The sequence below is a fragment of the Rhinoderma darwinii genome, chromosome 1 (assembly GCF_050947455.1).
Source record: "Rhinoderma darwinii isolate aRhiDar2 chromosome 1, aRhiDar2.hap1, whole genome shotgun sequence".
Classification (NCBI taxonomy): domain Eukaryota; kingdom Metazoa; phylum Chordata; class Amphibia; order Anura; family Rhinodermatidae; genus Rhinoderma; species Rhinoderma darwinii.
Window position 1 is genome coordinate 299653172 of NC_134687.1, and position 14257 is coordinate 299667428.

At 40.4% G+C, this 14257-nt stretch overlaps 1 protein-coding gene across 1 annotated transcript in view; it reads right to left on the bottom strand.

Moving 5' to 3' along the window:
* Positions 1-489: 489 nt before the first annotated feature.
* The window catches only part of LOC142746274 (CTD small phosphatase-like protein 2-A), a 67068-nt gene continuing 53300 nt past the window's right edge, over positions 490-14257 (bottom strand). Inside the window, exons 7-10 of the mRNA XM_075854907.1 lie at positions 12614-12693; positions 2335-2461; positions 2147-2242; positions 490-1999 (exon numbers count right to left, since the gene is read on the bottom strand). Of these exons, the coding sequence (XP_075711022.1) occupies positions 1940-1999; positions 2147-2242; positions 2335-2461; positions 12614-12693 (363 nt within the window). The 3' untranslated portion in view covers positions 490-1939. The remainder of the gene's footprint in view (positions 2000-2146; positions 2243-2334; positions 2462-12613; positions 12694-14257) is intronic.

Consider the following 14257-nt stretch of genomic DNA (forward strand, 5'->3'; position numbering starts at 1 on the left):
AGCAACAGATGCGTGATCAACTGCACAAATAAACGTCAATGGTCAAGTTGGATTCACAAAAACGCACCAGAATTGGAGAGGCCGTGAGTTTCACGCAATGAACACACGCTTTGTGAAAAACATGGATGTGTGAATAGCCCTATTGAATTGCATTGGTCTGAGTGCGGTCAGTTATTTAAATGGAAAGCACACAGAAGTGAAATAAGTTTGTGTGAATAAGGACTAAGTATGTCTCCATTATAGGCTCCATGTACAAGGCGCAGATGAGACCTTTCTTCTCTATTGATGATGATAAAGTGAGATGTGGACACAAAAATATTCAGTCTTAAAAATAAAATGCTCCGATTAATACCATACTTCCCCAAAGCCATTTCATTATGTTGCCTTGTACCACTGTTTGGAAACCGTAATTTCACTTTTTTTTTTATTCAACACATGCATTTATGAGGCGTTGACAGAAAAAAAAAAAAGGGAAATAAAGAGTCAACACAAAGCAAGGCTTATTCGCATATTGTGTTGGTGTGAAAATTGCAGAAAAACTGCAGAGTGTGCATATGCCCTAGCAACGTTAACTCCAGACCCATATTAATGATGCCTATACACAAATCTACTCCCGGACGAAGGCATCCCGGCGAAACGCGCGTCGGGTTTGGTGTCTCTACGGTGCAAGAGCAACAATATGGGTAGGTTTACTTGTTTAATATTCCTATTCAGATATGTCAGGTCATTTACAAGCGCTTTGAATTAATAGTATACCTACCAGGGGTTCTTTACATCATTTAGACAAATTGGTATCTCTTATATCTTTGGTTTCTTGATCCCTGCTTTTTCTAATACATGCATGGGGATTTTGGCTATAATAATTTTGCATGTATTCTGACATTAATATCTACTCTGTGGTTATAGATCATTTCTATACTCATATTCATATGCTCCTCGCCCTGATATAGACACCTTGTTTTGCACTGTATGATTCGTTTTTAATCTATGTTCATTGTATATAATTAATAAAGAACATTTTGTATTTTTCTAAAAAGTTTTGTATTAATTGACCTGATATATAGGCTATATATACAATTTAAGGGCACATTCACAGGTGGCGGAATTGCTGTGAAATTCCGCTGTGGACAGACCGCAGTGGAATTCTCCAGCGGCCGTTTTTCAAATTTTGTTTCTATATATTTTTTGGAAAGTTCAGACGTTGCGGACCATAGGCTGCGGTGTGGAATTTTCAGTCCGCAGCATGCACGGTCTGTTGCGGAGAAGCAGAATTTCACTGCGGATTTCAACCTTTGCAATGCAAAAACTGAAATCTGTGGCAAGTCCGTTGTGTTTTCTGCAACGTCTGAATTACCTGTCAAATATGCAAATGTTGGTGCAGATTCATTGCGTAATTGCCCCAAATCTGCACCAACATTTGCAGCGGAAAAACTCCGCCACGTCTGACTGTGCCCTAATAGGTCAATACACCAAGTTTTACTTGGTTATACTCTATATATTTTTTTTCTGCCTGATGTTCTATTATAAGACACGATATATATAACAGGCAAAATAAATTGTCCCTGGACGTACAAATAGGTTGTATTGTGCACAAATCTAACCTGACTGAATGAGGAAATGCAAAACAAAAAGTACTACAAAAACACATTCATGCATATTTCTTTAAAATGTTTTTCTAGTTGATTCTATCCAAAATTTTTGTATAGCTTTGATCCCTAGGGTCCTAGTTTGGTTCAAAATATTCCACCAACCGACTCCATTTTAAATCACTAAGATTTACGTAAACCCTTACAAGATGACTGGATTTTATGGAATAAAACGAATATACAATAATAACAAAAATGTAAAAAAATCCATCATCAAAAATATACAATACTTGACAGATCTAATTTACATTTATCCAGCCTTAACGTAGTATCATTTATTTACGATGGAGTCTTCATGACGCAACCAGTTCATCAACATGAAATTGATGGGAAATCACCTGTCGTACGTCGTCCTGTTCGGGTAAAGGAAAGATATGGGAAGAGCAGTTAGGATCTATGGGTTTATATACACAGTCTATTGGGAATGTACAATGGTTACAGAACATAATCAATGTATTTTGAAAAAGTAGATTAAAACCCATGGTTATAGTATTGCTTACCATATGGGTCATTTGCTCCAGAACCGGAAGCATGGTCAGAAGTTCCTTATCGGTTTGGTTTCCTAACCAGCTCCTTACAGGAATTCTATTTGTAAGCTGAAATGACATAGTAGGAGTTTTGCATTTGAAAGAGATTGAAGTATAACATGTTGTAGTAGTTTCAGAACTAGAAGATACAATTTACTTACATGGAAGGGGAGAGTATAAGCCACAGTATCCAGTGCAACGGTTTTGGCTAGATCCCTATGAAGAACATTTAAGTCCTTCACATATTGACCTGATACACAAACACAATCTTTCTGATAAAGGCGGTGCCTGCAGAAGAGTTAGATACATTTTTAGTAAAGTGCAATTTAAAAATGTACTATAGTTTGTTTCAATAGTTTAATTTATTACGCTAAGGTATAACAAGTAACCACATCAAATCACGAACTAGTGTTTTTATGAGGTTATTAAAAACAACTCCTTTAACCCCTTCCCGACATTTGATGTATCCATACGCCAAAGTTGGGTAGGGGAAGTATGGAGCAGGCTCACGTATTGAACTCGCTCCATACGATGCTGGTGTCGGCTGTAACAGAGTAATGAGTCAGAGTAATGAGCGGCATCGCGCTCGAGCGCAATCCCACTAGTTAAATGCCGCGGTCAATAGCGGCCGTAGCATTTAAATCGTTAGAAAGAGGGGGGCGGCCCCCTCTAACAGCTCATCGCGCCCCACGCAACGCTATCGCGGGGGGACGATGGCTGCCTGGGGGCCTAATGAAGACCCCAAGTCCGCCATCTTTGTACACCTATTAATAGATGCCTGTCAGAATCACGATATACTGCAATACATTAGTATTGCAGTATATCGTGCAAGCGATCGCTAGTTTAAGTCCCCTAGGGGACTAATACATTTTTTTAACTCTTATTTTTTTTTATGTGTAAAAAAAAAAAAATTTAAAGTTCCAAAAAAAAAAACCCTTTTCCCATTTTCACCCTAGAGCATAGTAAAAAATTAAATAAATAATCATAATTGGTATCACCGCATCCGTAAAAGTCTGAACTATTACAATATATCATTATTTAACCTGCACGGTGAATGGCGTAAAAAAAAAAATTTAAAAGCCAGAATGTCTATATTTTGGTCCCCTAATCTCCCACAAAAAATGAAATAAAAAGTGATCAAACCGTCTCATGTACACCAAAATGAATATTAAAAACTACAGCTTATCCCGCAAAAAATAAGCCCTCATACCACTTAATCGATGGAAAAATAAAAAAAAGTTATGGCTCTCGGAATTTGGCGACACAAAATAAATTTTTTACACTTCGGTTTTTACTTGTAAAATATAGAAAAAAAAACTATACATTTGGTATCGCCGCAATTGTATTGACCCACAGAATAAAGTTAACATGTTTTAATTGCACAGTGAATTCCATAAAAACGGCACGCAAAAAACCAAGGATGAATCGCTGTTTTTTTTCATTTTCTACCCCACAAATAATTTTTCTCCCGTTTCCTAGTATATTATACGGCAAAATAAAAGACGTTATGGCTTTTGGATGGTGGGGAGGAAAAAACGAAGATTTAAATCTGAAAGTTGTTTACGACTGGAAGGGGTTAAGACGGAAGCTGCGATCAGTGGATTACCATGGATTTCACTTCTGAAAACCCAATAATCAGCTGATGTTACATTTCCATTCAATGGTCACAACAGGAAATGTATTACATACTGTGCAAACTAATGGGCAATGGGTAAGTCCAAAATGAGTGGTCCGGTTGCGACGTGGTCAACTACCACGCCGACACAATGTGCGGCGCAGCTGTCAACTAGCTGGTTAATGGCCGCGTGTTATTGCAGGTAAAACGGCCCTAAACCTGAAAAGTTGTTCGACCATAATGGTACATTAATTAACCCCCTTAAGACACGGCCTGTTTTGGCCTTGTGGACACGATTTTTTCAAATTGACATATGTTCCTTTATATGGTAATAACTTTGGAATGCTTTTATCCAAGTGATTCTGAGATTTTCTCGTTATATATTGTACTTTGTTAGTGGAAAAACTTGGTCGATAAATTCAGTATTTTTGAAAAATACCAACATTTAGAGAAAACTTGCAAAAATTTGCATTTTTCTAAATTTAAATGTATCTGCTTGTAAAACAGATAGTAATACCACAGAAAATAGTCACTAGTTAACATTTCCCATATGTCTACTTTATGTTGGCATGTTTTTTTGAGTTTTATTTTTCTAGGACGTTACAAGGCTTATAAATTCTCAAACTTTTAAGAATTTCAAAAGGCTATTTTTTCATGGATCAGTTCAGTTCGGAAGTGGTTTTGAGGGCCTTATATATTAGAAATCACTCCATTTTAACCCCTTAACGCACCAGGACGCACCGGTACGTCCTGCATTGAAGTGCTTTAAGGCACCGGGACGTACCGGTGTGTCCTGGCTAAAAACGGTCACCCTGTCAAAGGACAAGGTGACAGAACTGTGCCGTAAGACGGCAGGTGACCATTCAAAGCAGACTGACCAATTACAGCTCCATGACGTAGTGTATGTGATGAAGCTGGCTCAGAAGCTGAGCCAGCGCTATCACTGCCGGGTATCGGCTGTGCAACAACCTGCTGTAACGGCCAGGACCGGAGCTAGGCTCCGATCCGGCCGATTAACCCCTTCGATGCATCGATCAACGCGATCGATGTGACATGTAGCCTGTCGGCAACCACAATGGTTGCCACGGACGTGGGTGTCAGCTGTTTGTCACAGCTGACATCGTGCCCTAACGGCCAGGACCGGAGCTAGGCTCCGATCCGGCCGATTAACCCCTTAGATGCAGCTTTGGCTGCATCTAAGTGATTAGATCGTACCCTATGGTTGCTAATGACAACCATCGGCACCAGCGGGTTTTCGATGGTTGCTATGGCAACCGTAGCCTAACAATCTCTTCCTAGTACGAAGCCTATTGGGCCCCGCCGGGAGGCGAACCCTAATAGGCTTGCTGTCAGTGCAGTGTATTAGAGCTGTCAGCTATTCACTATGTAGGTAGTTCAGTGTATTAGAATAGCGATCAGGGCTTCATGCCTTCAAGTTCCCTAGTGGGACAAAAAAAAAGTTAAAACAAGTTAATAAAAAAGTTACAAAAATAAATTTCATATTAAAAAACACTAACAGCCTTTTTTCCTATAATAAGTCTTTTATTATAGGAAAAACCAAAAAACATAAAAAAAAGTACACATGTGATATCCCCGCGTCCGTAACGACCCAAACTATAAAAATATCACGCTATTTTATCCGTACGGTGAACACCGTAAAAAAAATTAATAAAAAACTATTCCAGAATCGCTGTTTGTTAGTCGCTACCCCTCGCAAAACAGAATAAAAAAAAGGGATCTAAAAGTTGCATGTACCCCAAAATTATACCATTAAAAACTGCAGCCCGTCCCGCAAAAAACAAGCCCTCCCTCCCGCTTTTTTGACGGAAAAATAAAAATGTTATCGCTCAGAATATGGTGACACCAAAAATAAATTTGAAACAAGTGATTTTATCGTGCAGACGCTGCAAAACATAAGAAAAAACTATATACATATGGTATCGCCGTAATCGTACCGACCCGCAGAATAAAGTAAAATTGTCATTAATAGCGCATGGCGAACGCCGTAAAAAAATAAATAATGAAAAACATCAGAATTGCAGGTTTTTGGTCACCTTGCTTGCCAAAAAAAATGAAATACAAAGTGATAAAAAAATTGCATGTACCCCAAAATGGTGCCAATGAAATCTACAGATTGTCCCGCAACAAATAAGCCCTCACACGGCTCCGGTGGAGAAAAAATAAAGAAGTTCTGGCTCTCAGAATATGGCGATGCAAAATGTGCAGAGTGTTCCAAAAGCGGATAAGATTGGGCGCCATTTATCAGTGCGTCACTGGCCACACATCTGTGGATAATTATTTATTTACCCAATTATTATACCCTCTTATTATACCCTGATGTTCTCCGCACAGATTACATGTACCCCCACATTATAAACTGAAATACCAGTAATACCCCAAACAGAACAACTAGCGAGCAAAATCCACGCTCCAAAAGCCAAATGGCGCCTTCTGAGCCCTGCAGCGTGCCCAAGCAGCAATGTACGTCCACATATATGGCATCGCTATACCCGGGAGAACCCGCTTAACAGTTTGATGTATTTGTCTTCAGTGGCATGAACTGGGCACAAAATATTGTGCACTAAAATGGCACATACCTGTGGAAACTTGCAATTTTCACTTTGCACCATCCACTGAGCATTAATTTCTAATAGAAAAAAAAACCTGTGTGGTCAAAATGCCTTGAGGGGTGCAGTTTCCAAAATGGGGGTCACTACTTGGGGGTTTGTTTTACTATTTGACCCCAGAGCCCTGCCATTGTGGGCTAATGCTGCGAAAATCACGAAAATAGGCCTCACATGCGCCTTTCACTCCTAAGCCCTGTCATATGTCCAGGCAAATGATAAATGCCTTGAGGGGTGTAGTTTACAAAATGGGGTCACTTCTCATGGTTTTACACTCTACTCTGGTAACTAAGGGAGCTATGCGAATGAGACATGGCGCCCATACACCAGTCCAGCAAAATCTGTGGTCTAAAAGCCACATGGCACTCCTTCCATTTTGAGCTCTGCTATGTGCCTAAACAGCAGTTTTGGGCCACACATGGGGTATTGCCATACTCTGGAGAAATTGGGTGACAAATTATGTGTTGTTTTTTCTCCTATTACCCCTTGTGGGGAAAAAAAAATGGGTTGCAAAACTACATATTTTTGGGAAAAAAAATAATTTTTCATTTTCACTGCCTCATTCTAATACAATCTATGAAACACCTGTGGGATCAAAATGCTCAGTACACCCCTAGATGATTACCCTGAGGGGTAAAGTTTCCAAAATGGAGTCACTTCTCAGGGGTTTCTACTGTACGGGTACTTCAGGGGCTCTGCAAATCCGACATGGCGCCCAAAAAACAATCAACCAAAATCTACATGCCAAGTAGCACTCCTGCCATTCTGAGCGCTGCGGTGTATCCAAGCAGCAGTTTATAACCACATATGGGGTATTGCCGGACTCGGGACAAATTGCTTTACAATTGTTGGGGCGCTTTTTCTCCTTTATTCCTTGTGAAAATGAAAACAATTCAATATTTTAGTGGAAAGAATGTACAGGGTGGGCCATTTATATGGATACACCTAAATAAAATGAGAATGGTTGGTGATATTAACTTCCTGTTTGTGGCACATTAGTATATGGGAGGGGGGAAACTTTTCAAGCTGGGTGTTGACCATGGCGGCCATTTTGAAGTCGGACATTTTGTATCCAACTTTAGTTTTTTCAATGGGAAGAGGGTCATGTGACACATCAAACTTATCGAGAATTTCACAAGAAAAACAATGGTGTGCTTGGTTTTAACGTTACTTTATTCTTTCATTTAGTTATTTACACGTTTCTGACCACTTATAAAATGTGTTCAAAGTGCTGCCCATTGTGTTGGATTGTCAATGCAACCCTCTTCTCCCACTCTTCACACACTGATAGCAACACCGCAGAAGAAATGCCTCCCGATCTGACCCCCTTAGACTTTTATCTTTGGGGTCATCTGAAGGCAATTGTCTATGCTGTGAAGATACGAGATGTGCAGACACTGAAATTACGGATACTGGAAGCCTGTGCTAGCATTTCTTCTGCGGTGTTGCTATCAGTGTGTGAAGAGTGGGAGAAGAGGGTTGCATTGACCATCCAACACAATGGGCAGCACTTTGAACACATTTTATAAGTGGTCAGAAACTTGTAAATAACTCATGAAAGAATAAAGTAACGTTAAAACCAAGCACACCATTGTTTTTCTTGTGAAATTATCGATAAGTTTGATGTGTCACATGACCCTCTTCCCATTAAAAAAACATTTTCCCTGCATAATCCCAATAATTCAGCAAAAAAACTGTGGGGTCAAAATGCTCACTATACCGCTAGATAAATTCCACGAGGGGTATAGTTTCCCAAATGGGGTCACTTTTGCCGGGTTTGCACTATTTTGGCCCCTCAGTGGCTTTGCAAATGTGACATGGGGCCGCAAACCATTCCAGCAAAACTTGAGCTCCAAAAGTCAAATGGCGCTCTGTCCTTTCTAACTTCCGCATGTGTCCAAACAGCAGTTTATTACCACATATGGGGTATTGCTGTGCTCAGAAGAGTTTGCCTTACAAATATTTGTTTTTTCTCCTTTATCTGTTGGAAAAATGAAAAAATCTGAGCTAAAACTACATTTTATTAGAAAAAAAGTTTAGATTTTCAATTTCACGGCATAATTCCCACAAATTCACCAAAAACCGTGTAGGGCCAAAATGCTAACTATACCCCTAGAAAAGGGGTGTAGTTTCCAAAATGGGGTAACTTTTGGGGAGTTTCCACTGTTTTGGTCCCCCCAGGGCTTTGCAAACACGACATGGCACCGAAAACCATTCCAGCAAAATCTGCGCTCCAAAATCCAAATAGCCCTCGTTCCCTTCAGAGCCCTGCCGTGGGTCCAAACAGCAGTTTCTTACCACATATGGGGTATTGCTGTAATCGGGAGACATTGCTTTACTAATGTTGGGGCGCTTTTTCTCCTTTATTTCTTGTAAAAACTAAAACATCGTATGTTTTTTCAGAAAAAAAGGTAGATTTTCATTTTCACAGACCAGTTCCAACAAATTTAGCAAAAAACCTGTGGGCTAAAAATGCTAACTATACCTCTTGAAAAATTCCTTGAGGGGTGTAGTTTCCAAAATGGGGTCACTTTTGGGGGGTTTCCACTGTTTTGGCACCACAAGACCTCCTCAAACCTGACAAGGTGCCTAAAATATATTCCTAAAAAAAGGAGGCCCCAAAATCCATTAGGTGCTCCTTTGCTTCTGAGGCCGGTGCTTTAGTCCATTACCGCACTAGGGCCACATGTGGGATATTTCTAAAAACTGCAGAATATGGGCAATAAATATTGAGTTGCGTTTCTCTGGTAAAACCTTCTGTGCTACAGAAATTTTTTTATTAAATGAATTTCGTAAAAAAAAAAATAGAAATTTGTACATTTCATGCTTTATTTCCTGTGAAACACCTAAAGGGTTAAAATAATTTCTGAATGCTGTTTTGAATACTTTGAGGTGTGCAGTTTTTAAAATGGGGTGTTTTATAGGGGGTTTCTAATATATAAGGCCCTCAAAGCCACTTCAGAACTGAACTGGTCCCTGAAAAAATGGCCTTTTGAAATTTTCTTGAAAATGCGAGAAATTGCTGCTAAAGTTCTAAGCCTTGTGAGGTCATAGAAAAATAAAAGCACGTTCAAAAAACGATGCAAACATAAAGTAGACATATGGGAAATGTTAACTAGTAAATATTTTGTGTGGTATTACTATCTGTTTTACAAGCAGATACATTACAATTTAGAAAAATGCAGATTTTTGCAAATTTTCTCTACATTTTGGTGTTTTTGACAAATATTGAATTTAACGGCCAAATTTTTTCAGTATCCTAAAGTACAACATGTCACGAGAAAACAATCTCAGAATCACTTGGATAGGCAAAACCATTCTGGAGTTATTACCACATAAAGTGACACAAGTCAGATTTGCAAAAATCGGCTGTGTCCACAAGGCCAAAACAGGCTGTGTCCTTAAGGGGTTAAACTACACCCATCATAGTATTCAAAACCGCATTTAGAAAGTTTCTTAACCCTTTAGGCGTTTCACAGGAATTAAAGCAAAGTAGAGTGAGATTTACAAATTTCTTCTTTTTTTTTCCCCCAAAATTCGTACGTAATACATTTCTGACCTGTGAGGGTATGTGCGCACACAAAATCAAAAACGTCTGAAAATACGGAGCTGTTTTCAAGAGAAAACAGCTCCTGATTTTCAGCCGTTTTTTTTAAGCAAACTCTCGTTTTTCGTGGCGTTTTCTACAGCCTTTTTTGGAGCTGTTTTTTCTATGGAGTCAATGATAAACTGCTCCAAAAACTGCTCAAGTGACAAACGGCCACGTAAAAAACGCTCCGTCGGAACAGAACGCCGTTTTTTCCATTGAAATCAATGGGCAGATGTTTGGAGGCGTTCTGCTTCCGATTTTTCAGATGTTTTTCGGGCCGTTTACGGCCCAAAAATAGCACGTGTGGACATTCTGAACTTTTTATCAATATCCCACATGTGGCCCTAGTGTGCTAATGGTCTGAAGCACCGGCAAAGCGGATTTTGGGGCCTCTTTTATTAAAATATATTTTAGGCACCATGTCGGGTTTGAAGAGGTCCTGTGGTGCCAAAACAGTGGAAACTCCCCAAAAGTGACCCTATTTTGGAAACCATACGCCTCAAGGAACTTTTCTAGGGGTATGGATAGCATTTTGGCCCCACAGATTTTTTGCAGAATTTAGTGGAATTAGGCCGTGAAAATGAATACTAACATTCTTTCCACTATGCGGGGATCGCAATCTATCGCCGCATCTAAGGGGTTAATTGCCGAGACCAGCAGCGATGGACCGCTGACCGGCAACAGGGGAGTGTCCGCTGTCAGGGACAGCTGACCTCCCAGTTCCCGGTGCACACTGTCACCGACCGTGTGTACCGGGAACGACTCAGTAACTATATGTCCTCGTGCGGGAAGTAACCTCCTGTGATGAAGTTTCTTTCTTCATTTCCATGACAGCCTCGATGGGAGTCTTACAGGAATGAATAGAGAATCTAAGACCCACATTGAGGCTGTGATGGTAATGAATAGAGAAACTGACTTCCAGACCACACATGAGACGCTGTGGCAGTTGTTGAGTCCTATTGCTGGTCACATGACACAGCTGAGGACCAAAAGGGAGTGGATAACTCCAAATACAGCAACCGGTAAGAAGATACCACAATTTACATAATGTGCCTTTCCAACGGGCCAGAGAATAATTTTTTTTTGTGGGAGTGGTTCTATAATAACCACTCTATTTTGCAGGTAAAGGTCCGTTTTACCCGCAACAACGCGTCGCGACCGGGCGGCTGCGTTTGGACTTAACCTGATACATGGCAGAGCCTTGGCTCTCCGCTCAGGCTAAAAGAGGGACGTCCATAAAGGGTATATTAGCTCCTAAGTGACCAGCCTATTTTAGGCCCTAATGACCAAGCTTTTTATTTGTTTTTCTATAGTCTTATTCAAAGAGCTATAACTTTCTTTATTCTTGTGTCGACATAGCTGTATGAGGACTCGTTTTTTGCGGGATTAGTTGTACTTTTTAATGGCACAGTTTTGTGGTACGGATCATATTTTGATTAACTGATTAACTTTTTTTTTGGGGGGGGGGGAATAGAAAAAAACCTGAAATGCCGCCATTGTTCTATGCGGTTTAAACTCACGCCATTCACAGTGCAGCATAAATAATGTTACCTTTATTCTATGGGTCGGTACGATTACGGCGATACCACATATGTGGAGGGGTTTTTATTTTTTACTGCTTTTGCACAATAAAAAATCTTGAACTAAAATGATTTGCTTTTTGCATCGTCGCTTTCTAAGAGCCGTATTTTCTTTTTCCGTCAATGTAGCGATATGAGGGCTTGTTTAATGCGGGACTGGACGTAGTTTTTATTGGTACTGTTTTGGGGTACATGGGACTTATTGATTAACTTTTATTACTTTTTTGGGGGGCAATGGAATAAAATATCAACTTCGCCATTGTTTTTGGCGGTGTTCACCTTGCGGTTTAATTTACATATGAACTTTGGGCCATTACGGTTGCGACGATAGCATATGTGTAGTTTTATTTACTTTTTACACTTTCACTAAATAAAACCACTTTTTTTTTTTTTGTACTGTAATTTTTATTTTCCATTTATTACTTATTTTATTAGTCCCACTAGGGGACTTAACAATACGATCTTTAGATCGCTGCTATAATGCTTTGGTATACGCAGTTTACCACAGCATTATTGCCTGTCAGTATAAATCTGACAGGCAGTCTATTGGGACGTGCCTCTGGCACATCCTAATAGAGGCCCACAGGTCTGCCCAAGGGCATATGCCTATCAGGCCCCCAGCTGCCATGGCACCCCATCAGAGGCCCACAATTGCATTTGCGGGCTGCCGATGGGGGAGAGAGGGAGCTCCCTCCCTCTGTAAACGATTTTAGTGCCGCAGTCGCTATTGACGGCGGCATTTAACGGGTTAAATGGCCGTGATCTAAGTAAACTTCGATCACGGCCTTTGGAGCAGGAGCCCGGCTGTCAGACAGCCGAGCCCTGGCTCCAGCTTGCACGGGACACCTGTGCAGGACTTAGACTGGGGTGGAAAGGTGACGTGACCGCTGTGAAAATGCACCAAGGGGTTAAACAATACACGTACGTTAGTTAACAGAACATCTGAAGAAAAAAAAAAGGAAGTAAATGCATGTTTTTAGTGGTTCATATATTATACACTGGACCGTTAACAGAAGATACATCCTAAAACACCTGATTAGCTTTTTCTGTGGATCCAGGAATTTTAAAATCTTTTCAGCATATTCTTTTTTTGCTGTAGTAAAGACAAATATCTGCATTAAAAAATAAAAAAGACAATTGAGTACACGATCAGGACAGTCGAGAATTTCTGCGACTAAAAATCTGTTCCATACATCTGAATGGGGTTGTTTCTGCAGCATGTGCATGGATTTCTTCAACCCCCATTTAGAGAAATAGGGCAATCTCAAAGTTCTGCAACACATCTCGTGTGTGAATATAACCTAAAGGCCGGGTTAGCACGGGACGGATACGCTGCGTAAAAACCACGCAGCGTATACGACCTGGAACCCGCAGGACTTTCCGTCTGAAAAAAGTGGTGTGATTTTTCTAACGGAAATTTTGCTGAGTAAGCACACATACTTTACCCCCTCCCTCCTCTGACATACGCTCCGGCCTCCCTGCAGAATGTTTCAGGCCATGTGATTGGCTGCAGCGGTCACATGGGATACAAAGTCATCCCAGGAGGCCGGACTGCGCGAAGGAGGAGGGGATTCTGGGTAAGTACGTATGTTTGTTTTCGGCGTTGCAATTTTTGCGGCGTAAATGCTGTGAATACGCCGCAAAACATGGCTTTCTGTTGCAGGTTTTGCTTCCCCATTGAATTCAATGGGGAAAACCTGCAGCGGAAGAACAAAAATGCAGCATAAATTGACATGCTGCGGAGTTAAATTCTGCACCGCAGGTTAATTTATTAACGTTTACACTGCCTGTTTTCCCCCGCAGTGTGGGCATGAGATTTCCTGAATCTCATCCACTTTGCTGCTACTGTAAATGCTGTGGAATTTCCGCACATATTTCCGTTGCGGAAATTCCAAGGCGTTTATGCTACGTGGGAACCCAGCATAAGGGCTTGTCCACACGTAATGGATTTGCTGCAGAAAATTTCCGGAGCATTTCCACAAACTAGCAGACAATCCGTTGCGTAAAAACGACACTTTCATGCGTTTTTTACTGCGGAAAATAGAGCAGATTTTTTATTTTATTTTTTAAGGGCTGTGTAATGGTGATATTTCATCTTCCTGTGATGTTATTTCCATGCCTCTAAGAAATTTTGCAGCTTTTCCGCAGTACATCAGTAAAATGCAGGAAATCAGTCCACTTTCCGCAGAAGTAATGGACATTCTGTGGTACTAAAAGGACGCACCGTAGGTAAATTTCTGGACTGAATTTTTCCGCAGCTTGTGGATGACATTTGTTAAATCTCACCCACTTTGCTGCTACTGTATTCCGCTGCGTATTTTCCCATCCGCAATTCCGGACGGAAAGTACGCAGCAATTTCGTTACGTGTGGACAAGTCCTTAAAGTAGAACCACTTTTGGCTGAGCTGAAATACGAGACATAGCCCAAGGATAAGAGTGGAAAACTCTTGAAGGAGTCAATATAATTATTAAAAACAAATTTGTTATGTAATAAGTTCATGCAAAACCAGTGGTGGTTCCTAAGAAAAAAAATAAAAAGTTAAAAAGGATTGTTCATTAGTAAGCGGAAACAGCACCACTCTTGTCCGTTGGCATTATTTGGTATTGCAGCTCATCCTAATTCAAGTCATGAGGCTTTATAGGCTTTTGTGATCATGTAAGTTCAGTTCAGGAGAC